This window comes from Sorex fumeus, unplaced genomic scaffold (assembly GCF_029834395.1).
Source record: "Sorex fumeus unplaced genomic scaffold, SorFum_2.1 ptg000044l, whole genome shotgun sequence".
Taxonomy (NCBI): domain Eukaryota; kingdom Metazoa; phylum Chordata; class Mammalia; order Eulipotyphla; family Soricidae; genus Sorex; species Sorex fumeus.
This window is the reverse complement of record NW_026606101.1, coordinates 61,014,438-61,038,555: the sequence shown is the minus strand read 5'-3', so window position 1 is coordinate 61,038,555 and position 24,118 is coordinate 61,014,438. Positions and strand designations below refer to the sequence as shown.

The following is a 24,118-nucleotide window of genomic DNA, read 5'->3' as shown; positions in this document are numbered from 1 at the left end:
CGAGCCACAAAGCTTGTGTCTAGCTGAAGAAATCAGAGGCTTCAGAACCACAAAACTCGGAGTCAAAATGGACTTCAGGGACTTCTGGTCTAACCTCAGCTCAGTGAGGAAAGGGAGACCCAAAGGGAGGTAGGAACTTGGTGGGCATTTTGCAGGTAGTGAGCAGCATGGAATTAGGAGACCTTCACTCCCTATCCAGGGCCAGTGCTCATTTAAAAGATAGAGTTGGAAAGTGATAGGCCATTTGACAACAACACTCCTCAAGTGAGAGTCGACTGCTAAGGGCACAGAATTTTACAAGACTGAATTGTAAGTTGGAGGACCACAATGTGACCTGTTATGACCTGTGATATATCCTCCTTTGGTTACAGTATACAGGACTCCTCTTCTCTTTCATGGTTCTGAGAAAATTATTATTCCTTTCTTCTTCCTCTTTTTTTTTTAAGGTAGGTTTTGTTGAAACTTATTTAGAAAGATGTGAGGGGAAAGAGAAGTACACGTTTGAGAGAGAACACAGGCTTCCTGGAGTCCAAGTAGGCAGGCAGAGAAACATCAAGACAAGCAAGTGAGATACATGCTCGAACTTATTCTTTATTTATTTGACTTTGTGCTTTTGAGCCACACCAAGTGATGCTCAGGAGCTACTCTTGGCTCAGTGCTTGGGAGAACAGAGGGGCGGGGGGCAAGGATCGAACCCCGGTCTCCCACACGAAAGACAGAACAGGGGATATGACCATGTCCTCAGCCCATTAAACTATCTTTCCGGCCCCGCTGCTTCTTCTTTTATAGAAAATTTTCAGTCTCACCTCCGAGACTGAGAAAGTTGCAGCAAAAGATACTTCTAAAATTCCTGGTACTAATCTCGGCCATTCTTGGGTGTTAGTCTCCTATTTTGTTACTTTATGTTCCCCAGATGGATGCAATCTTTCTATGTCTATCCCTTTCTTTCTGAGTCATTTCGCTTAACATGATACTTTCCATGTAGTACCACTTGTATGTAAATTTCATGACTTTGTCTTTTCTAACAGCTACATAGTACTCCATTGTGTAAATGTACCAAAGTTTCTTTAACCAGTCATCTGTTCTCGGGCACTCAGGTTTCTTCCATGGCTTGGAGGCCAACCACATATGCTAGGGGAAAAGGGAGCTCAGATAGAGAAAGGAACACCAAATAAAGGTGTTGGGAGGATCCTCCCAGGATGGGAGAAGCATGCTGAAAGTAGACTATAGACCAAACATGATTGCCACTCAATGCCTCCTTTGCAAACCACAACACCCAAAAGGAGAGAGAGAACAAAAGGGAATGCCCTGCCACAGAGACAGGCTGGGATGGGGGGGATGGGGGGATGGGGGGTGGGAGGGATACTGGGATCCGTGGTGGTGGGAAATGGGCACTGGTGGAGGCATGGGTATTTGATCATTGTATAATTGAAACCCAAGCACAAAAATTTGTAAGTCTACAACTGTACCTCATGATGTCTCACTAATAAAAATTTTTAAAAAAAATTTCTACTTCTATCTCCCTTTCTCCCCACGGTGCTTTGTGCTTTGTGCAGTAATTCTAGCATGAATATGTGGAGAAGTATGAATAAGAAAGAAGCAGTAGTCCTGGCACCTAGACTGCAATTATAAGCAGAATTTGAAATTGCAGGGCAGAGGCCTGGCACGGTGGTGTCTCTTGCTTGGTGAACACCCGCACTGTGGCTGTGTAGCAAACAGAACATTCGGCTTCTGTCCCAAGCTTGGTTCTTCATGCTTTATGCACACGTACTCGTTTCACCCCAGAATCCTATGACATACTACCCAGGGAGGCCTGAGTTACAAAACCGAGGTGGAGGGGGGCCATTGATTGCCTTGCAGGGGCACAGGCAAGTTAGGTAATTAACCGGGTCTTGCAAGGGGGCATACGGAGCTCCCCCTCCGCCCACCCCCTTTGAGTGTCAGAGGTTGAACTCAGGACCTCACACATGCAAAGGCATGCTTTCTAACTCCAAAGAACGTGTTGTGTGTGTGTGTGTGTGTGTGCGTGTGTGTGTGTGTGTATGTGTGTTTGGTCTTTGGGCCACATGCAAAGGTTTTTACTCCTGGCAGTGCAGGAAGGAACACATAGGCCCAGGGGTCTTAATCTGGGCTACTGTGGGCAAACCACGCCCTCCAGGGTTGCTGAGCCCAACTCCAAACCCATTTATATATTAAAAAGCTTTCATACAAGAACCTTGACGAAATTTCCTGAAATTTCCCCCAAACCCTGTGCTGTTTTCCCCCACCCCCTTCTTTTCCTCTCTTCCTGTTAAACTCATCTTGCACGTCTCAGCCGGGAGAGCCAGCTCACTGGCAAACATACCCTGGCTTCTTCCCTGAGCAGAATTCATCTCTGTTCTCAGGTGCCCTTTGTTTAAACTTCACTCTTGGCACTGACCTCACCCAGCCTTGGGATGAGTCACCGAGTGTTGGTCTCTCCCTCGCTAGACTGAGAGCAGACCGAGGGCAGGGCCTTGTGGTTCTTGGGGGTGACGGTTGTTACTGGCCACTTGGTAGGAAGTGGGCATGAGAATTGAGAAGTTTCAAGCCCTCAACCGGGAGGGGGGCACTTCTCCAGGGGTGCTAGGACCCACGGCAGGCAACCAGGTGGTGCCAGGGAGAGAACCCAGAGCCCTGCCTATGCCAGGCATGAGCTTCAGCCCTTGGAGCAAATCCCCCAACAGAGATGCAAGGACTTTTGGGGGGTCTGGGGTCTTGGGGCCACACGCTGAGCTCCGGGATCACTCCTGGCCCTGCTCAGGGCACCGTATGGGCTGCCAGGAATCAAACCCGGGTCGGCCAGGTGCAGGCCCACCCGCGCTGCACAATCGGTGCCCATCTGGAGTTGGAGGAAGCCCGGAGCTGCCGTCGGACAGGCTTCTGTGAGCGGCGACCCCCGCCCCCCGCTCTTGCTCACCCCGCAGCCCCCCTCGGCCTGACTCCGGCTTGCCAGGCGGCCAGCAGGCAGCGACCCCCGCCCCTCGCCCGCCCGCCGCCCCCCAGGCCACTGGCCTCGGCCCAGGCTCCCCGACTGCCGAACGCGGCCCGGGAGCTACCCGGGGAACTGGAAAAACACTGGCAGGCGGCCCCACCCCCAGGCCCCGCGGGGCGGCGCGGGCCGGCTGCTTGGGAGGCGCTGGGGCCCGCGGCGGGGGAAGCGGGGGCGGCGCGGGCGCGGGCGGCCGCCGGCCTGTCAGCGGGCGCGGGCGCGGGCGCGGGCTCGTGTGTCAGCGGCTCCCGCCTCCGCGCCCCCCGCGCCGGCCTCCCGCCGCCGCCGCCCGCTCCCCCCGCCGCCTGGCAGGCTGCCGGCTGCACAGGCGGGGGTTCGAGCCGTTCTCACGACCTCTCAGGTTGCCTGAGCTCATCTGGGAGCTATTCATTTCCTGCCAGAAAGCAGCCGGGCCTGCTGAGCAAACCACCTTGGCCGCGGGGCCGCCCTGGCCTGCGCCCGCGCGGGGCCCCGGGCCGCTGCCGCCTCCCCGCCAGCCCCGGGCCGCGCCGGCGGGGGCCGCGCGGCCGCCCATCTGGTTGCACTTAGGAGCCGGGGAGGAAGCGAGCAGCGGGCCGTTCCCGGCCACGGGGTGTGGGAAAAGTTAATTGACTTTAATGACAGGTTTCCCGCGACAGTGGTGACGGGAGGGGGTCCGGCTTAACCCCGGGGTGCCCCGCGCTCCGAAGCGCGTGGGGGGGAGGGGGCCGGACCCGCGTTCCGCACGGCCCGGCGCAGGCCGGCTGCTGCCCAAAGGGTTCGGAGGAGTCCCCGGCCCCCGCGCCCCACCCCTGCGCTCCCCCTCCAGCCCCCACCCATCCCCCGCCTCCTTTCAGTTCAGCGCCTTTTCCCGCTCCGGATGCGGCGGCCGGGGCCGGCGGGGGGCCGGGGCCCCGAGGGTCTCCTTTGAGAGGCTAATGCGCGCCGCGCCGGAGGCCCGGGTTCCGCATCCGGGCGTGCTGCTCCGCGCCCGGCCTTATCTCTCGAGTGGCCCCCGGCGCTGCCCGCGGCGGGGGAAGGGCTGCTGGGTGTGCCCCGAGGCCGCATAATGAGGCCGGCTCCCAGGGATCCGGGTTGGGGGCAGGGAGTGGGGCTAGAGGGAGGCGCCTTTGAAGCTCGGCCTGAGGACGCCAGAAACCGCCCTGGGTGCAGGAGGGCACGGGGTCCCAGAGATCACCCCCACTCCTCTCTCTCTCTCTCTCTTCGCTCTTGGAAATGTCTCAGAGGAGGGGAAGTGACTCATCCAAAGTGACAAAGTGAAGTTGGTGCAAGAACTCGAAAATCCCCAGGGCGGCCTTGGGGGTCTCCCCCTGTAGTAGAGAAACAAATGCCTTAGGTGACTGTATGAACCCGGACACCTGAAAATCAACTCCCTTTTCAACCTGCAAGACTCCCTTTGCATTTCTTAGCACTCCTTTGGCCCCCAAAGGAGCAGTTCAGTACTTGGGGTGGGGTAGCTTTTTCAGCTGTTCACCTTCAACACGGGCAAGGACAAAGAAATTTCGCCTTCAATTGCTTGCTTATCTGCGTGCATTTTATCTGTGTGGATTCTATCGTCTTAAAAATAAAGCCGAAAAGCCAGAAGTCTGATTGTTTCTGCTAGGTCCGGGAAGGATTTCTACTGGAGCCAGAGGACGACAGGTTTACAAAAAAGAAGCATTTGAGCTTGAGCTGGTGTCTTAATAGAACGATTGTCATTACCGTGTTTAAAGGAGAGGGGAAATGTGTATAAAGGAATATCTGTGTAAGTCTGTGTGTGTGGGGGGGGGCAACCCACCAAATGAGGCAAGTAGGAGCCAAATTTTTAAAACGCTCTTTTTAAACTTCTCCCCTTGACTGTATTTGAGGAGTGATGGTCAGCTGGACCTTTCCTATGATCCAGCAGCTCTCCATGCTGGCCTGTGGGAAAGGCTGGAACTAGGCCGGGGAAAAGGAAAGCTTTTGAAACAAGACAGAAAATCGTTGGCTTTATCTTTGTTAGGAAGGCTTCAAAGATTGATCTCTCCCGCCTCATCCTTCTCCCAGAAGCCATTCTAAAAGGTGGGGGAGGGGGAAGAGGAGGGAGGAAGGAGGAGGCAGGCGGGGAGGATTGTCCGACTGGGAGGAGGGCGCGCCCGCCAGACCCACAGCACGCTGATGTGTCTGGTCTCGCTGGGCTCGTGGTTTTCATTTCCCCAACACCTGGATGCAGTCAAACACCTGGCCAAATCTGACAAAATCTGACAAGCCTTTGTGATGGGATTTGGAAGAAATTCCCTGCAGATCCTGGCACAGTTTAAAGCTGTCCGCTTTGAGTTAGGACTTGTTAAGGAGGGTTATGTGAGCTGAAACCCGAGACAACCCTTTTGCTTCTATCTGGAGCCCACATCTTGCCTGGAAATGGGGCATGACCAAGCGAAGGGGTCGCTTGCTGTTTGTATAAAAAGGGGAAGATGGCCTGTGTGCCTGCCAGCAAGGTCCACACATGCTTTCTCTATTAGAGCCAAGCTCAGAAACTTATCAAAAACATATGTCTGGTGTTAATCATCTGGGCTCAGGCTCCACTTGGGAGTCTAACTAGCTGTCCCTTGGCAGGAGGAATCTGTTGACCTTCTCAGCTTGCCTGAAGAGGGTGCAGAGAGGCATTTCAAACTTTTGGACGCAGGGGCAAGGGACCGTCTAGCTGCGCCCAAGGGCTGGCTATAACCAAAGAACTGCACACCTGAAGGATGGAAGCGACTGTGCTAGACTTTTTACTTTGGATGCTGCAGTGCTACCTACCAGGCAGGAGTTCTGCAGCCCCCTCCCCCAACTCCTAATAGCATTGGATCCACGAAATTCGTGAAATCAGTTCCCATTAACTTTGCTTAGGAGATGGTAGGACTAGCAGGGAATGCCTTACGTTATTAGCACAATCCTGAAGACATTTTTGAATCCCTTCAAGAGATTTCATAATCAATGATCAGGGAAACCCTGTCAGATGGTTTTGGGTTTTTTCTTTTTTCAAATCAAACAGAATTGAGATCTGGGCAGGTTGGTGGAAGGGTGGAGTATTTTTAGCAATTTTTTTTTAACAGAAAGAGTCCGACCTGAATTCTCAAGACTCTTGTCATTCAAATTCTGCCAACAGACTGATTTTAAAAAACAAACTCTGAAATGATCTTAGAAGACAGTAGCCTTCACTCGGTTTTTCTTTTATTATATTTTCTCAAATAAACTTCCCAAAAGGAAGATATTTTAAGAGCATTTTCAAACATCTTTGGCATCACATAAAAAAAAATCTCGTGTAAAAAACGAAATGTCATCTCAACTTTTATAATACAAAGGCGCAATCCAATATGAACATATAAAATATATACAAATATAGTGCATGGTCAGTCACTTAATACAGCTCTCTACAAAAAGTAACTTTTTTTAGAAATTAAAAAAAATAACAAAGTAACCACTTAAAATCACAAAAGTCCTCTCTCCCAGCGTCCGAGTTTCCTGTTTAGTGTCCCAAGGAAAGAAGATGGGGGGAGGGGGAATTCGGGAGGGTGCGGGGTGGACTGTGTCCCTCAGTTCCTCCAAGGCCTCCACATGGAGTCCGCTGTGAGCGAGGGCCCGCTGGACGGGGACACGGCGTTGGGGCCCACGGAGGTCCCGCTGTTGGCGTAGACGGGGATGACGGGGCCGCTGTGCGCGAAGGCCCCGTTGGGGATGAGGAAGGCAAACTGGCCGTCGGGCGCCGGCACCACCTGGAAGCCGCCGAACACCTTGGCCGCTTCTGCGGCGGGGCTGCCCAGCTTGCAGGGCGCGCCGCCGGGAGGGGGCGCCGCGCCCGCGGGGATGGGCACGAGCGGCGGAGGCGGCGCGAACGGCGCGTGCTGCGGGCCGCCGGGTCCCGGCGGGGGAGGCGGCGGCGCCTGCAAGGCGGGGTGCGGCTGCCCCGGGTAGGTCATGGCGTTGATCTGGGTCATGCAGTTGGCCAGGTGGCCGAGCAGCCGGGTGCGCACCTCGGTGTTCACGCCCTCGCACGTGGACAGGAAGCGGGTCACCTCGTTCATGCACTCGCTGAAACCGGCGCGGTACTTCCCCAGCACGCTCGGGTCGGTGCTGAGCGCGGCTGCGGGGCAGAGAGGAGACAGGACAGGGTCACCGAAGGGCTCCGGCGCCGCCGCCCGGCCGCCGCCTCCCGCCCTGGGAGGTCCCCGCGGGGTTCCCCCTGACCGCCACCCGCGGGCTCGCCTCTGGCTATTCCGAGGTGGGTTAAAAAAAAAAAAAAAGACATCCTCACCCTCCTCCTCCCGGCTAGCTTGGTTGGGGACCTGAGCCCCGGTCCCTCCCCCTTCCCGGTCACAGCGTTTAAACCATCCTCAGCGCCAGAGCGGCCCCCTCCCCCCTAAGCCCTGCGCGCGAAGTGACCTTGGATAATGCCCTCCCTCCAGCCGAGCCCCGTTCCCCCCCCAGTGGGGGAGGGGAGAGCGCTAAACCAGATGACCCCCAGGCTGCTGCTGCAGGGCGGCTCAAACCCGACACGGTTCTGATTCCTTTCGCGCCCCCCCTCCCCAATCCGATTCCTCCGGGGCCCGGCCGCCTGCTGCCCGCGCCCACTACAACCTCTCTCCCTCCCTTTCCGGAACAGTAACAACTTGGAGTTGTGGCTATAAATAAGCCCCAGACCGTGGGAACGCAAGAGTGAGCCAAGGCAGTAAAATGTAGCTGAATGCCTCTCACAACCACGGGCGGAAGTCTGGAAGAAATCACCGCGGGGAGAGAGGGGGACGCCCGCAGAGGGGGACTGGCGGGCCAGTCGCGCTTACCCGTCATCTGCGCCCGCTGCAGGTTCCGGAGGTGCTTCACTGTCATTTCCAGAATATCCGCCTTCTCCAGCTTGGAATGCCGCGAGCTCTGCACCGAGGAGGAAGCCGGGGAGAAAAGTAAGACCTCTCTGCCAGTGGCCTCGGAATGCCGGGGGGAGGGGTCCCAACCCCCTCCTCCCGTGGCGCCGACTTCCCGACTCCGGCTCAGAGAGCGCAGGACTGAGAGGGACTATCCCGCCGGCCGGAGGTGGAGCCGGGGGGATGGGGGTTGGGGGCGGGGGGGGGTCACTTTTAGTACCTAAAACATGCTATCTTATTTACTTTTTAATTAAAAAAATAAAAGACCATTCCCCACTTACATCTTTCTTAAGAGCATCCAAAATCAGTGTTTTCAGCTGGCTCAGACTTTCATTTATTCTTGCTCTTCGTCTTTTCTCCATGATGGGCTTTGACGACTGTAAAAGAAAATTAAAAAAAAAATAAAGACCCTGAGTTCCCATGGGATCTGCCATTTCACCCTTGGATTTAAGAGCGAGAGGACCCTTACCCCCACCCCGTCTAAATTCCTTGGGGCTGCAGAGATACACAGAGACTGCCCTTACCTTTCTGTGTTCAGATGCTGTCTTTGGTTTATCCGGTGTCGTGTTGACACTGGCGGGGGTAGCAGCCACCGGGGACGAGGAATTTTTCTCCATTATATCAGCTGGCATTTTCTTTCTTTTTTTTTTTAATCCCTAGAGATTTTATTTTTGGAGTTCTTCACACAAAATTTTTTTTGCTTACGTCCCCTCTGCTTGAGACTTTCATAAAGCTACTGAGCAAGTGAAGGTTTATTATATTTTTTGGCTACTTAGAAATCGGTAGCGTTATTCCAGGACCAAGGAGAGAGGTAGACGGGGGATTCCGCTGTTATCAGCACCAGCTCCGGATCCTGTGTGATCCCCAGGCCCTGGCGGCCTCTATATATATCTGGGACTGCACGCGAACGGCTCGTGTGAAACTTCCCAAACTTTCTTTCCCACAGTAACTTTCAGCCAATGGGAGGAGGAGACACGCGGCACCGCTCGAGGACCGCGCCCCCCCATTGGCCGCCAGGCACAAGGCCTGGCGGCCAATGGCGCGCGCCTGAGCCCGGGGCACCGGAGGCTACAACGTCAATCAAAAGGATTTTAACCCTTTGCTACTCTCCTTGCTGGGTTTTGCTTTAGAGATTTTTTTTTTTTTTGCCACCGCAGTTGGTTCTGTTTTAGTTTGTGTCTTTGGGTGCTAGGGACTTTGCTCTTTATTTCGTGTGTTTCAGTGTGTGTGTGTGTGTTTAAGCTGCTTTTTTAAAAAAATAATATCTATAACATTTAGAATAGGGATTAAAAAATAGTAGTGGTTAAAGGGGGGGCGAAAGGGTGTACTACTGGAACATCTAAGCGATTTCCCCTCATTCATTGCAGAGTGTGTGTGAATGAAAATCAATCACGTAAAAAAAATACCTTTTTAAATTTTTTGGCATGGAGAAACGGGGGGGGGATGCTTTCTGCCTTACATTGGCAGGTTTTCCAAAATTTAGGTGTATTTTGATTCTCGTTCCCAACCCCACCTGCTCCGCAGACCCGCTTAGCCCCCCCCCCCGCGGAAACAATCAGAATAATTTCCAACTAGGCGCAGAGGAAATGGAATTGCAAATGAAAGATGAACACAAGGGGGGCTTTGATGGTCCTGCCTCGGGGACACGCGTGCGCCCGCGCCACCCTTTCCCTTTCCACCCGGAGGCCTCCGGTTCCGCGGCCCGGCGAGGTGGCGGGCGGGCGGTGGCGGCCGCCGGTCCCCTCCTCGCCCCGCAGGCCACGGGGGCGGCCTCCGCAGCCGGCGCGCGCGCGCGGGCCCTTTAAGGACTCCACCAGCCGAGCTGCAGTTTGACATCAGCCGGCGGGCGAGGGCGCGCCTGGAGCCCGAGCACGTGCCAGGATGTTTTATTGCCGCCGCGGCTGCGGCCGGGCCCGGGGAGGATGTGTGTGTGCGTGTGTGTGAGTGTGTGCGCGCGCGCCCTGGGGGCGGGGAGGCGGGGGCCGGCGGCGGGCGGCGGAGCGCGGGGGCTGGTTCCCGGTCGCCGGGAGAAGCCAAGAAGGTAAATAGCAGCTGCTGTGCTCGAGCCTGGGAAAACCCCGCCCCCTGCGCCTGGCCGGGGCTCATTGGCGCGCGCTGCGTGTGGGGTGTGTGTGTGTGTGAGTGTGCGCGCGCGCGCGTGCGTGTCGGGGGGGCCCTAGGCCGGCCCCCGCCGGGCTAGGAATCCGAGGGGGGCGGCGGGCCGGGAGCCCAGCCCCAGCGCTTACCCAGACGCGCCACCCCACCCCCAGGCCAAGGTCAGCCCTTCCGGGCGGGGAGCGCACGCCCCGAGGTGGAAAGCGGGGAATCGTTCCAATCCCACCCCCACCCCCGATTGCTGGCTGGCTGGCTTTTTTTTTTTATTTAATTTTATTTATTTATTTTTAACTGCGTGCACGGCCCGGCCGGCTTGCAGCCGGGGGCGGCGGGGGTGGGGGCTGCCGCCGCCGCCGCCGCCGCCGGGCTCCCGGCCCGCCCTCTCTCCTCCCCGCGGGGCCCTCGGCGCCCGCCGCGGTCACGAGATGCCTGACCGCACTTAGGAAGCGGCCGGGTCGGCCTCCTGCCTCCGCGCGGCGGCTGCGGTTAAGGCGGCTTCGCGCCGCCCGCCCCTTCCGCGGGTCCGGGCGGCTCGGGCCGCTCCCCCTCGCCGTGCCCGGGAGGCGGCCGGCGGGCGGCCGGGAGGAGGCGGGCGGCGCGGGCGGCTGCGTGCTGTCGGCTGGCCCGCCGCGCGCTGGGAGGAGCCGCCGCCGCCGCCGCCGCCGGGTGCCACGTGGCGGGCGCCGGGCCGGGAGCGCCAGGGCTCTGGCGGCGGCCTCCCTGGGGGACTGGCCGCGCGGGCGGGCGGGCGGGCGGGCGGTGCGCGCTGCCCCGGCCCGCGCCGCCGGCCCCGGCGCCCCCGCGCCTTCCGCCCCCCCGCCCCGTGCTGGTGGCCGCGCCGCCGCCGCCGAGCCTCCCGTTTGAAGTCACCCCGCCCCCCGCCCCAGACCTCCCAACCCGTCCGTCCGCGGCAGCCGCTCGCCAGGCGCACACTTCTCTCGACACTTCATCCCTTCCTCCCCCCGCTCCCCACTGCGAGAATGTTGTAAACGCTTCCCACCAGATAGCTCGCTGGGGGTGACGGGGTTCCGCGCTCTGGGTGACCGTGGGGGGCAAACCCCCTCGCCTTCCTTCTGGGCACGAGCGCCGTGCCAGGCCCCGCGTTTGACCCGGGAATCGGCACCCTGCCGGTTCCGATCAGACCTCGTAGCGCCGGCCGGCCCGGATTTGCTCTCTCCTTCTTCCTTCCTTCCTTCCTTCCTTCCTTCCTTCCTTCCTTCCTTCCTTCCTTCCTTCCTTCCTTCCTCCCTCCCTCCCTCCCTCCTTCTTTCCTCCCTCCCTTCTTTCCTCCCTCCCTGTCTCCCTTCTTTCCTTCCTCCCTCCCTCCCTCTCTCCCTCCCTCCCTCCCTGCCTTCCTCCCTTCTTTCTTCCCTCCCTCCCTTCTTTCTTCCCTCCCTCCCACCCTTCCTTCCTCCCTCCCTCCCTCCCTCCCTGCCTTCCTCCCTTCTTTCCTCCCTCCCTTCCTTCTTTCCTCCCTCCCTCTCTCCCTCCCTTCTTTCTTCCCTCCCTCCTTCCCTCTCTCCCTCCCTTCCTTCCTTCCTCCTTCCCTTCCTCCCTCCCTCCCTCCCTTCCTTCCTCCCTCCTTTCCTCCCTTCCTCCTTCCCAACCTCCCTCCCTTCCTCCTTCCTTCCTCCCTTCTGTCCCTCTTTTTCCCTCCCTCCCTCCTGTCTTCTTTCATTTGGGGGCCACACCGGGCCATGCTCAGGAGTTACTCCTGACTCTGCACTCAGAAATCACTCCAGGCAGTGCTCTGGGGACCATATGGGATGCCAGGATCAAGTCCAGGTTGACCGTGTGTAAGGCAAGTGACTTACCTGCTGTGCCTTCCCTAGGGCCTCTAATATTTCTTTTTTTTTTTAAAAGACTAGATGATGGCCCAAAAAGTCAGAAAAACCAAGAAGAAACCCCAAACCACATCTATATGAGCACAGAGTATGTATCCGTGAAAACGGGCATTGGGGGCATGTGGGGTCCTCATTCAGGAATCCTGGTCTGAAATGGAGGGTCTGTGAGAAGCTGGAGCTGAAGCGGGAGACTTGAGTCCACACCAAAAGCCCCTTGGGCGTCTTACTAAAAGGCTGCTGGGGAAATAATAATGGGTTCAAGCACTTGCCTTGCATGGGGCCAACCTCAGATTCAATCCCCGCATCCCATCTGGTCCCCTGAGCACAGAGCCAGAATGTAAACCCTGAGCATCATTGGGTGAGCCCAAAACCAAAAAATACAAAACAGAGAAAGCTGGAGAGCTGTGAGATGCTCTGGCGCAGAGAAGGGCCATGGAACTGCTCCTTTAGGAAGATGGCGAGGGCAGGAAGGGTGGAAAGGGGCTGGCCGCGTTGGCAGACTGAGCCCAGTGAAGAGGTTCAAGCCCTAAAGGAGCTGTGAGTGGCGGGTGCAGCCGGACACCCTCCTGACGCATCTGCCTAGACCCAGCTTCACGCAGCTGCTCCAGAAAGATTCCCACACCTGCCCTCTGAGCTCGTGACCCTATTTACCTCCCAAGCCTCATTTCCACCTTCCAGGACAGCCCTCCCTTCCTGCAGCCAAGCCTTTCCCTCGAGACAGGCTTGGTTGACTTCCTCTTGCCTCGGGGGCTACTTTGGGGTTTTTGTGTGTGTGTTCTTGCCACACAGCAGCCGGGCTGTGCCCTGTCGTGTTCTGAAGAAAGGATGAACAATGCCTCCTTTGTGAACCTGCAACCCAGGGCCCATGGAGGAGGACTTTTCTTTCTGATTCTCAGCAGCTGGAAAGGTGGTGATGACAGACAATGGTCCGTGTCTTTTGAAACAAGCGGAGTTTCCCGTGGGCTTGAGGTTCTCTTGGTGGCGGTCGCCTCCTTTCTGCCTGGCACACGTCTTCAAGTGCCGCCCGGCTCAGCATCTGACTTTTTCAAAGGCGCAGAAATGCGCTGACCCAGATTCTTCCCAGGAACAAAACCTTTCCCAGGGCAGCATGTTAACCCTTTTCAGGTTCCCCTCTCATCTCTGCCAGCCAGTGGCCCCTGCTCGCCAGTGCCATGTTATGCCACAGACCGCATCTGCTACTGGGCAGTGTGCCCTTTCTCTTCTAGCAGGAGGGTCTTTTTGTGACGAACCCCATCCTGTGTTCGGGCTGGGCTATCCTGAAGGTACCTGGAGAACGTTGCCAGTAGTCAAGTGAGGGTCTTGGTACAGTTTCTTGGCATCTAAAGATGCGTTCGAAGAGTTTGTTCCTTGCCACTTTAGGGGAGAAGGAGCAGATAACCCACACATGCTTTTGCACAGAGGGCAACATTACCAGAATGTTACCTACCATGGATTTGTATCTGGAGCCACATCCTCCAAACAGTCCAAAAAAATCAAAAACCCTCATGAAATCTCCAACCTTCCCCCATAATCATTCAAGAAGAAAATCACTAGGTTGGGGTGACAACTGAAAGGGGTGGAGCGAATGCTTTGCATCATGGGGAGAGAGAGTTCGATTGAACTTTGCATGGTTTCTTGGAAATGTGCTCCTGGGCTAACAGTAATTGTCATTTTGAGCCGAAACTCACACCCACAAATGCCCCCCCTCCCTACCCCCAAGCCTTCCCTGGAACTCTGACACTGGAGAACAGACTTGGATGTGCAGAGCTCCTTTGAGATGGCAACAGCCTTTATTTTCCAGTTCTTTGCCTGCTCCCTCTCCTGAAGCAAAGAGAAAATTGAACCCTGATCATCAGCACAGGTCAGGGCTTTGATTGTGCTTGGGATAGGCGCAAAACCCCGGGAATCTGGTCCCCATCTTAGGCCCTGGGAATGCAGCTGGGGGGGGGGAGGGGGTTTGCCTTTCCCCCTCCCGCCCCCACCAAGGGCCCTTTTCTCTGTCTTATTGCATCACCTGTTTGCTTTTAAACCATAAAACAAATAACGGCCTGTGTAGCAAGACGCCCCTTTGTCCCTAGGTATCGGAATGGTTTGTGGGTTTGGTTTAAAGCTACAGAAAGGGGAGAGAGCGAGAGAAGAAGAAAAAGGTATTTTGCCGGAGGACTTGAAGCTTTTTTTTTTCCCCTTTTCCTTCGCTTGACTGACTTTCTCACACTCAGATTCCCCGCCACCGCCTGCCAGAGCCGTGGGCGCCGTGCTGCCAAGAGCTGTCCTGGGGGGCGGGGTGGGGGGGAAGGGGAGGGATTGAAAGGGCCCCGCGTAAGTACACACTGGGTGGATTTTCTCTTCCCTCCGTGCCTGCTCTGCACCTGTACGGGGCACAGTCCCACACATATCACCTGATCGTGGCCCTTTCAGAGACCGTGAGAAAAAAGCGAGCCCTGGAGAGAAGCGATGTTTGTTGTTTCCCTGGGCTGCCGCCGCCGCCCCGGTGCCCAGAAACGGCGCATTCCAGGCTGGCGGGCGGGTGTGTTTTCGCGTGCGGGGTGGGGGGCACGAGGACAGGACCCGCCAGGGATCACCTTCACCGCCTCCCGCTGGCCTCCGCCTTCGGGCATCTGCCTGGCTGGGAACTGTGTGATATTTTTCCGACCCGCCCCCCCCCACCAGCCCCGGCCCCCCCTGCAGTGCCTGGGATGGAACCTCAGGCCAGTCACGTGCCCTACCACTGAGCTACCTCACCAACCCCTGGTTTGTGGTCCTTTACTGCTACAGTCATTATTCTGGGGTTCTTGGAGGGCAGTGCAGGTGCTGGCACACCTACGCTCCTGGACAACTCACCTACAGACTCGCGGTGGCATATTTAGCAGGAGCTTAACAAACGCTTGCAGGAACTGTGGAGATAACCCTGGCTTGTACCGCACGCAGCCTGGGGTCCATCCCTAGCACCTCCTTAGCACAGTTCTCAGGGCACCCAGCTCTGCTGGGGAGCACATCCCTCCCTCACTCCCTCATAAATAAACACTTTCAAATCAGCAAAGACTGAAATGACTCTATTTTATTTTTAATTTTCCTTCATGAGCAGAGGAGTTTCCATAACTTTTCAGCAGAATCTCAAAGCTTTTGGAGACTCCCCCACAGTTCAGGAAACTGAGCCAGGCCTTCTGACCCCTCAGTGTGCACCCGCAGAAGAGACAGCTGAGGGCTGCTGGTTGCAGAAGGACTGGTGCGGCCCAGTGGTTAGCGCCCACCGCCCGCCATCTGGTACAAAATACAGGGGCTGAGGGTGGGACTCAGCGATAGGGCGCGGGCCTTACATGTGCGAGGCATTGGGTTTGATCCCCTGTACCACACACACATGCACACGCACATACTATTTCTGATCAAAGCGGCCTGGTGTTCCTGCCAGAGCTCAGGCCTGGGACCACGAACTGGGGCTGGGGGCATCAAACAGAAGCCTTCGGCGTGGCTCGCAGCAGCGGCCTGTAGTGCTTCCGACCCCCCCCCCGCGCATCCCTCCGGCTCCCCCTTGGCTACAAACAGACCGAGGGAATGTCTGCCTTCCTAATGGGCTGGGGAAGGATCCCTGCCAAGAAAGCTTCTCCCAGCAGCGTGGGGGCAGGGCTCGGTTCCCAGATTCCACGGAGCGAAGCAGCCACGGCAGGCAGGCAGGCAGGCAGGCAGGCAGGCAGGCAGGCAGGCAGGCAGGCGCTGAGTGTGCTCTTGGCCAGCCTGTTACTCAGGGAGTGTGGCTGCAGCCAGGTTAGCCTGCGAGCCCAGGGGTGAGGCCACACATTCTCCAGGAAAAGGCTTAGAAGGTGGCCCAGGGGTGTCAGCAGCACAGAGAGCTGGGTCAGAGCCCAGCCCCCTTAAGCACCTGGTGTAGGTGTCTGACTTGCTGATAGTTGCTAAAAATTGGGACATCGTATCCAATTACAAAAAAAAGAAAGTCCAAAACACACCTCAGTGAACCACGGAGACATTTGGGTAAAACTCAGGGCCTTGGGCTGGAGCAGTTGTGCAGGGGTAGGCTCTTGCCTGGCACGTGGCCAACCCAGGTTTGAACCCATCATCCCAGGGCACCGCCAGAGTGATCCCTGGGTGCAGAGCCAGGAATAACCCCTGGTCATCACCAGGTGCGACTCCCCCACAAACCGCCGCCGCCGAAAACTTCAGGGCCTTCACATGGTAAGGGATGAATGTATGATACGTACCATCCCTTATACATATTTTTAATGCAACATTTAAAATCACAATCGCCATCACTGTTAACTTTGCTTCACTTCTCAGCTTCTAGAACAGGATGGAGCGGGTGGTGGCTGGTGGGAAGGTGCCAGAAGGGGGTTGCTGATTAGGCCACTCAGGAAAGGCACAGGAAAACGGAGTCCCGGAGAGGCGACTCGCTCAAGGCTGAACAGCCTCCCCTGCGAGGGACCAGCTAGGCTGGAATAGTTTCTGGCCCACCCTGTCTAGAAACATTCCCAGAGTCTCTGCAGGGGAAGAAGGTGGCACAGCAAGGGGTCATATGACCCCACCCTCCCACCCCCGAGTTGAAAGTCCTGACAGTTTGGGCTGGCGGAGGATGGAAGAGGCAGCATGACATCGCGTTCCGCGCCAGGCGGTGGCTGTGCACCTTCTGAGCCACGTGTCCATGGCCCACGGTCCATGTCCAGCCTGTCAACCAGCCACGCGTAACCCCAGCTTATCACGGCCAGTCTCCTTGCCCTCCTTGTGCCAGGAAAGGCAGGTTGGGGTGAGATAGCACAGGGAGAGATAGCACAGCAGGTCAGGTGCCTCCCTTGCAGGCGCCAACCCAGATTCTGTCCTCGGTACTGCATCAGGAGTGATCCCTGATGAACCCAGAGCCAAGAGTAAGCCCGGAGCACAGCCAGATGTGACTCCAAGATGGGAAGCAAAAAAGACAACACACAGGGAAGATTGGGAGCAGGACTATTCCCTTTCCGTGAAATCCATATCCGACTTTGATGTGTAATCTCCAATCGGCTTCAGTTCTCAGGTGCGGCCAAGCAGCTGGGACCTACGGGAAGCCCGGAGGATCACCGCAGCGTTGACCCTCCGGTCCAGTGGTGCCAAGATCACACTCAACTCAGTGGCACCCGAGATCAGTCTCGAAGCTTCAGTCTTGCCAGGGAGGTGCTTTTTGCCACGGAGCCATCACCTAGCCCTCCACCCACCAGAAAAGCAAGCGTTATTTCTCAGCCCTGTGCAGGAATCAACTTTCCAGGTGCTGGGCGTGTGATGCAGTGTTTGCACACACACCTCGGATGTGAGAGGCCCTGGGTTTGCAACCTGGAGTCACATAGTCACATACACCCTTCCCCCACACTGCCGGATATGGCCCGGGCTCACTCTGGGCCCCTGGCCCTGAGCAAAGCCAGGTAATCTTGTTGTTTGGGGGTCGCCCCAAGCAGTGGGAACAGCACCCAGCTTGCTGCTCGGGGGTTGTGCGGAGGGTTCTGGGAATTGGCCCCTGGACTTCACACACGGACGTAAAGCACGGGCGCTGTCTACTGCTGAGCTGCCCCTCCCCCGCCCTCCCACTCTCAATGTTTAAAATTATTATTGTAAGAAAGAGCTGCCTGTTGATTTGGGTAGAGGTCAAGACGGAGGAAGAAATGAAGGGAAAGATCTGGAAGGACATGGAAAGGCAGTGGTTTGGGTCTCCCTTTGGGCTGACTATTGTTGCTTGGTCCAGTGCCTTTGGAGAAGCTGCCTGGGACCCCCCCCCTTCCCCAATCTTCCCCACCCCCACCCCCTAGGAGAGCCGAGGGAGGGCCTGATAGGGTTCTGGAAGATGCCTCGCCTCCCTCACCCGTTCGGGATTGTGCTCTCTCTCTACATTGCTGCGGGCTTCACATAAAATCCCACGGGCCAGACAAGTTGCGGGAATCACTTGGGATTCAGCAGTGACAGGTGTGGAGATTGCGTCTTGCTTTTTAACCACACTGGGGGCAGGGGGAGGAGGAGGCAAGGGAGGAAGGGACTTGGAACAAAGCGGGGTTGGGGGTGGGGGCAGGATCTGGAATCCGGCGAGCACCAGAGACATTGCCCAGGACGCCGAATTCCTCCTGTGCTCTGGCCCAGCGGTGGATGACCCGCACCTTTCACACAGTGCAGTCTGGGTTCCTGCAGCCCCCCACAGTGCGGAGACCATGAGCCAGGCCTGGGGCCTCTCAGGTCACACAGCCTTGGCCAGAATCTGAGAGCAGCCAGGAGGGAGCGGTCTGTTGTAACCTGCCATCTGGCCCCACCCAGGGAAGCCTCTAGATAAAGTCTCGGCGCAGCCCTGGCTCCCAGAGGTAAGAGCTCAGCACGTATCATCTGCCTATCAGGAGTCCGCCTTTATCTCCCGGGCACCCAGTCACCCCCACTGCTCAGTGCACAAGTTCCTGTACTTCATCTCCTTGTCCTGGGTGGGTGTTGGGGACCCACCGAGGCCTCCTCGCTGGCCCCCAGAGTCTTGGCACCTGAACAGAGCTGGGCTTGGTGGCGGGTCCTATCTGTCATACAGGCGGAGGGGTGGAGTCGCAGCCTGTCAGATTTGTGCTGGGTGAACCCGTGGGTGTGGTGTTCAGACAGTACAGCCAGGGTTCAAGCCCCTTTGCCTGCCAATTGCCTGCTGCTCTTAATTCACCCGCATGCCTACTTTTAAGCACTGCTGCGGGTCAGTATCACACACCTATTTTGACAGTGATTTTCCTTCCTGACTGCGATTCCAATGTCTCCTTTCCTCCTCAAATCCATTTTTTTTTAAATTTTTGTTTTTTGGCTCACGCCCAGTGGTGCTGAGGGCTTATCCCTGGAAGGCCTCTGGGGGTCGGGTCAGAGGGGGTGCCAGGGATTGAACCCAGGTCAGCTGACTGCAAGGCAGGTGCCCGACCCACTATACTATTGCTCCAGCCCTGATCTTTGAATTCTTTGTCTGTGTCTCTTAAAATAAAGAAGCCACCACTTTACAGGCTCCCTTTTGCAGAGCAGACACTCCTGGTCTGCAATATTTGGGGTATTAATAAATGCGTGAAGGAAACTCTACATAAGGGAATAGGTATCTGGGCAATGCCATGGCATCCACAAGCGGTCAGCACACCCCTGTCTGCCTCCCGTCTCTCTGGCAGGTGAATCAAAGGGGCACGTTTCCTTGGAAAACTCCTGGCGACCACCTGCACATACCTCCCCTCCATTCTGTTGCAATCAAGTCAATTTAGAGGCGTCTGTGGCTGTCCGAGTTTTCCCAGGCCTATCTTTATTGATGGTTATTAAAGACACCCCACCACATGGCAATACAAAAGTACAAAGCAATTCCCAGGGTAAGGTACGTGGGAAGAAGTGAGATATGGCGCTCCCAAACAATTCCTCTGTAATCGCAGCCTGCCCTATCTGGGGAGAGTTAATAAGTAAGATTTCAGCAGGCAGGTCCCAGCACTGGGCAGCAGACGGCAGGGGAGGAAAGGCCGGTGGGGAGATCACGTCTCCTTCTGGAAGCCCAGGCAGGACAGTGAGAAGGACACTGGTGGACGTAGCTCAGTGGACAGTCCTCCAGGAGGCCACTAAGCCCTCATTGGTCCCAGAAGGGCTGCTGCATTCTTTGCTTTCCCATTCATGCCTCTTTTCTGTTCTTTTTATGATTTTTTTTTGAGGTGGGGTGCAGGAAGCATACACTATAAAAATATCTCTTCGGGCAGTGCTTGGGGGAACCAGTGTTGTACTAGGGATTGAACCCAGGTTCCCACATGCAAAACCTGTGCTCAAGTCCTTTGGACCAACTCCCCGGCCCTTGCTGCTCTCTTCCCACGGACCCCTCTGACAGAAGAGTATCTGGCACTCAGAAACCCCTGCCTGCCTGTACACAGGGGGTTAAATCACTGTCAGTGCGGAACCCCAACACACCTGTTGTTTTACGATACCCAGCGATATTGATAAAGGAGCCTTTTAAAGTCCAAGGGAATGGCCTCTTCTATTTAAATAGCACCTTCCTCTGTGCACTTTAAGGGTTTTACAGCTGAGATTGGGCCAGCCCGGGTGATGATTTCTGTCAGGAATGTTGCGTACAACTCTATCTGCTCAAGGGGGGAAAAATCACAGCAGCGTGGCTGGAAAGCAAAAACTCTGGGATCCGGCTGGCGGGTTCCTGTTCCAGCCTGTTCCTATTCTGGTTGTGTGACACAATCACTCTCCACCACAATTTACTTCCCTGTTCAGTCAGTGGTGATGGGGGTGGGGGTGGGGATAGACTTAATAACTCCCATGACGGTCATTAGGACTCAGGTATGCAAAGGGCTTCGAACAGTGCCCAGCAGGTTGTAAATTCAAGTTCTTCCCTGACAGCATCTGTTTGGGGAAGCTCAGTGGCTTTATTCACCTAAGAAAACAACATGAGCCATTTAGATTCTCAAAGGAAGGGAGCCAGAGACGGCCCATATTGAACCAGGAAGACCCGGTTTGGTGGGACTGGGAGGAAGGGGGTCCTCTGGGATACCCAGGATGCTTGCATGGCTTGACATGACTTGGTTTCTCCTTTGAAGCGTGGGTGGACTCCAGGTCTCCCTACTGGTCAGTTCACTGCCAGGAATGGCTCTGACAATTGGCTCATGGACACTTATCCCCATCCCACCCTCATTGAGAGTGGCCATTTTTCTTGGGCATGTAAATGTGGACAAAAAGCAAATACTATCATTAAATTGGTTACATTTTTTTTTTAAATTTTTAGGCCACACCTGGCAGTGCTCAGGGCTACTCCTGGCTGGCTCTGTGCTCAAGTTCGGGCAACCACATGGGGTGCCGAGGATGGAGTCCAGGTTGCCTGTGTGCAAGGTAACCACCTTAATTACTGTAATACTATCCTTCCAGCCCTTGGATTGATTTTTTTTCTGTTTTTGGCAGTGGCAGGGGTGGAACCCTGGGCTTCACCTCCGTGAGGCATCTGTTCTTCGCAGAGCCACCTTCCCACCCCAAGGGCTACGATTTGAAACCCTGGTTTCATGAAGGAAGACCGCACTCCCCCTCAAAGGAACATTTTCTCCCATTGAAATCTGTGCTCTTTGGGCATTGAATATGAGTTAAGTCTCTGCATTGAAAACAAAAGCAAACCCCAGAAAGAGCCCCACTGTGTTGTTCTGAACAGGTCAAAGCCAAGGTTTGCTCTTTAATTCCCTTAAAAAAAAAAAAAAGTCGAGAAAGAAAAAATGGCTCCCTTGCCCAAGTGTTCTCCTATGTGCTTATTTAATGATTAATAATACCTTGTGGGCTATTGTTTGATGTGGCCTCTGCTGGTTTGAACAGGAGACTACTGATTCAGTCTTAAGGCATTTATGAATCACAAGTGTTTACCCTGAGACAATAAAGGAAGGGGGGGGCTTTAAAAAATCCATCCAACTCTGTGGAGTTCTTAGGTCACTTTGGAGATAACAGGGTCTGAGGCCAGCGCCCGCATGGGCCCTGCTTTCTCTCACCGAGCGCGCAGAGAGAGTACCGAGTCGGGTTCACTGCAGGGAAGTTGTCTGCCTTAAACACACCCTTCTTCCCCTTGGTTTCCGGGCCAGGGACCAGGGTTTTCTTCCCAGGCTCTGCTCCTGTGTCAGGTGTCTGCTCTGGGCCTCCAGGGCCCCCTTCCTGGTGTCTCACCCACTTCCCGGCCTACGTGCACAAGTGGGCAGAAAGCCAGAGGTCAGAAGGCTGGGGGCGGAGGGGAGAATGGATTCAAGGGTTCCATAGAGCAAGGACGCCTGGCTGAATGCTGGCCACAGCGGGGCAGGAGACCAAAACCTACACGGTTTCCAACACTAGCAGCTGGCTGCATAGACAGCCCCTCAGTCTTTGTCCGAAGCTCTCACGGCTGCCTTCATCGGAGTGTCTGTTGGCCCCAAAGCCAAGAGTTCACTTAGGAAGACAGCCATACATCCCCCCTGGCAAATCTTCTCTGTTTACTGGGTTTAGTGGCTACATTTACAGGTGCTCAAGAGGGGGTGGAGAGACAGTACAGCAGATAGGGCATTTGCCTTGCACACGGCTGACCCGGGTTCGCGGGTTCAATCCCCAGCATCCCATATGGTCCCCCAAGCACCATCAGGAGCAATTCCAGATAATCCTTGTTTTTAAAAGTAGATTTAGGGGTGGAGCAATAGCACAGAGGGTAGGATGTTTGCCTTGCACACGGCCGACCTTGGGTTCGATTCCCAACATCCCATGAGCACCACCAGGAGTAATTCCTCAGTGTATGAGCCAGGAGTAACCCCTGAGCATCTCCGGGTGTGACCCAAAAAGCAAAAAAAAAAAAAAAAAAAAAGCCAAAATAAAACACCAAAAAACTAGATTTAGGGGATCAGAGAGATAGCACAGTGGGTAAGGCACGTGCCTTGCACGCAGCTAGCCTGGGTTCGATCCCCTGCATCCCGTAGGGTCCCCCAGGCACTTCCAGGAGTGATTCCTGAGTGCAGAGCCAGGAGTAACCCCTAAGCATTGCCAGGTCTGACCCCAAAACAAACAAAACAAAAATTTAAAAAAAAAAGGTTTATTTGGGGATAATATTAAACTTAAAGGAAAGTTGCTAAGGAGGCTGGAGCAATAGCACAACGGGTAGGGCGTTTGCCTTGCATGCAGCCGACCCGGGTTTGATTCCCAGCATCCCATATGGTCCCCTGAGCACCAGGAGTAATTCCTGAGTGCAGAGCCAGGAGTAACCCCTGAACATCGCCGGGTGCAACCCAAAAAAACAAAAATTTAAAAAAAAATTGCTAAACTAGGGCTGTTAGAACCTTCTGCTCCAACTAAGCTCCCACTCAGACCACTATCCTCTACAAACCTGGCCAATCGTTAAAACGACTTATTCCTAAGAAAATGATCTTCTTACTCAGACCCAATTCAGAATGCATCATTCTGTGGTATGGGCAGTGGGGTGGAGGTTGGGTCACACCCAGCTGTGTTCGGGGCTTATGCCTGGCTCTGTGCTCAGGGATCACTCTTGGTAGTTTTGGGGGGATCATATGTGAGATGCTGGGGAGGGATTTTAACTGGGCTTGGCTGTGTGCAAGGCAAGATCCCTGCCTGCTGTTCCATCTCTCTAGCCTTCACTATATATATATATATATATATATATATATATATATATATATATATTTCTCTCTTTTTGGGTCACACCCAGCGATGCACAGGAGTTACTCCTGGCTCATGCACTCAGGAATTATTCCTGGTGGTGCTCAATGGACCATATGGGATGCTGGGAATCGAACCCAGATCTGCTGTGTGCAAGGCAAACGCCCTACCTGCTGTGCTATTGCTCCAGCCCCATATTTCTTTTTTTTTTTTTTAAAGTAGGAGTACTGCTATTTATTCAGCCACTGATTAGCTGATTGAATTCAGCCCCATATTTCTTAACTAATCCAGAATCCTCTCCAGGGGTGCATATTTGATGTCCCATTTCTTTGGTTTCTCATAGTGACAGATGTTCGTTTTCCATAACACATTTTCCTAAAACAGTTAGGAACTGTATCCATCAACGTTGCAGTGGTACATGTGATGCCAGAGATCAGACTCGGGGCCTTGCATGTGGAATTGTGTGCTCTCCCACCATGCCAGGAGCCTTACTGTGGTTATTGCTGGCAGAAACCTTCCTAACTTGGTTGGTTGGCGATGAATTCTGTGGACAGTTAATAGTGATTGTGATTTCCCTCCCTTGGGGGCGTTTATCCTCAGAAGGGCTGGAGAGGGCCTGGGGCTTGAACGACCATGTCAGGGGACCCTCATGCCCAGGAGAGGGTGACTCAGATAACAGATGCTTTGTGATGACATGCTTGGCTGGTCAAATAGATAGGTCTCTCTGATAAGAGGGTGATTTCTTGTAAAAATCCTAATTATGGGTGATGCCCCTAATCTTCATCCTTCCAGCTAGTTAAAGGAAGTGATAAAAGAGTCTCCTGCACCCCCACTGCCTTATTTGACCTGAGTTTAAAATAATCCATGTGCCAAAGAGACACTTCTTGGCAAGCCCTGTTCCGGATATCATGGGGTGCCAGCCCAAGAGCTGGTCCAAGTTTGTATTTCGAGGTATAAAGGATGCTGCTAAGAGCTCTCTGTGGCAGTAGCAGGCCACCTCCTGAGCCCCCAGACTGTATCATGGCCCCTTCTGCCTTGTAATGAAACTTCTGGAACAAGCTCCAGAAGCCGTGGCTTACTTGGGTCTGAGCCTGGTGACCCCTCATTAGAGCTGCTTTTATGGGCCCCCCCTTCCTGCTCTCTGCTTCTGTCATATACATCTCTGCCCGCTCTCTGCTCAG

At 55.3% G+C, this 24,118-nt stretch overlaps 1 protein-coding gene across 1 annotated transcript; it reads right to left on the bottom strand.

The window, feature by feature from the left end:
* Nucleotides 1-6,167: 6,167 nt before the first annotated feature.
* On the bottom strand, nt 6,168-8,744 carry HES1 (hes family bHLH transcription factor 1). The gene is made up of 4 exons (XM_056121441.1): nt 8,394-8,744; nt 8,151-8,246; nt 7,792-7,879; nt 6,168-7,094 (listed from the first exon to the last, which is right to left on the bottom strand). The coding sequence occupies exons 1-4, from the start codon at nt 8,499-8,501 to the stop codon at nt 6,547-6,549; spliced, it is 840 nt and encodes a 279-aa protein (XP_055977416.1). The 5' UTR covers nt 8,502-8,744; the 3' UTR covers nt 6,168-6,546.
* Nucleotides 8,745-24,118: the final 15,374 nt, after the last annotated feature.

What these genes read in the sequence shown, in the direction of transcription:
- HES1 (XM_056121441.1), bottom strand. Translation starts at nt 8,501, where the DNA reads ATGCCAGCTGATATAATGGAGAAAAATTCCTCGTCCCCGGTGGCTGCT. An exon ending in CAGCATCTGAACACAGAAAG is followed by an intron (nt 8,247 to 8,393) that starts GTAAGGGCAGTC and finishes TTTCTTTTACAG; the next exon opens with TCGTCAAAGCCCATCATGGA. An exon ending in GCAGCGGGCGCAGATGACGG is followed by an intron (nt 7,095 to 7,791) that starts GTAAGCGCGACT and finishes TCTGCCCCGCAG; the next exon opens with CCGCGCTCAGCACCGACCCG.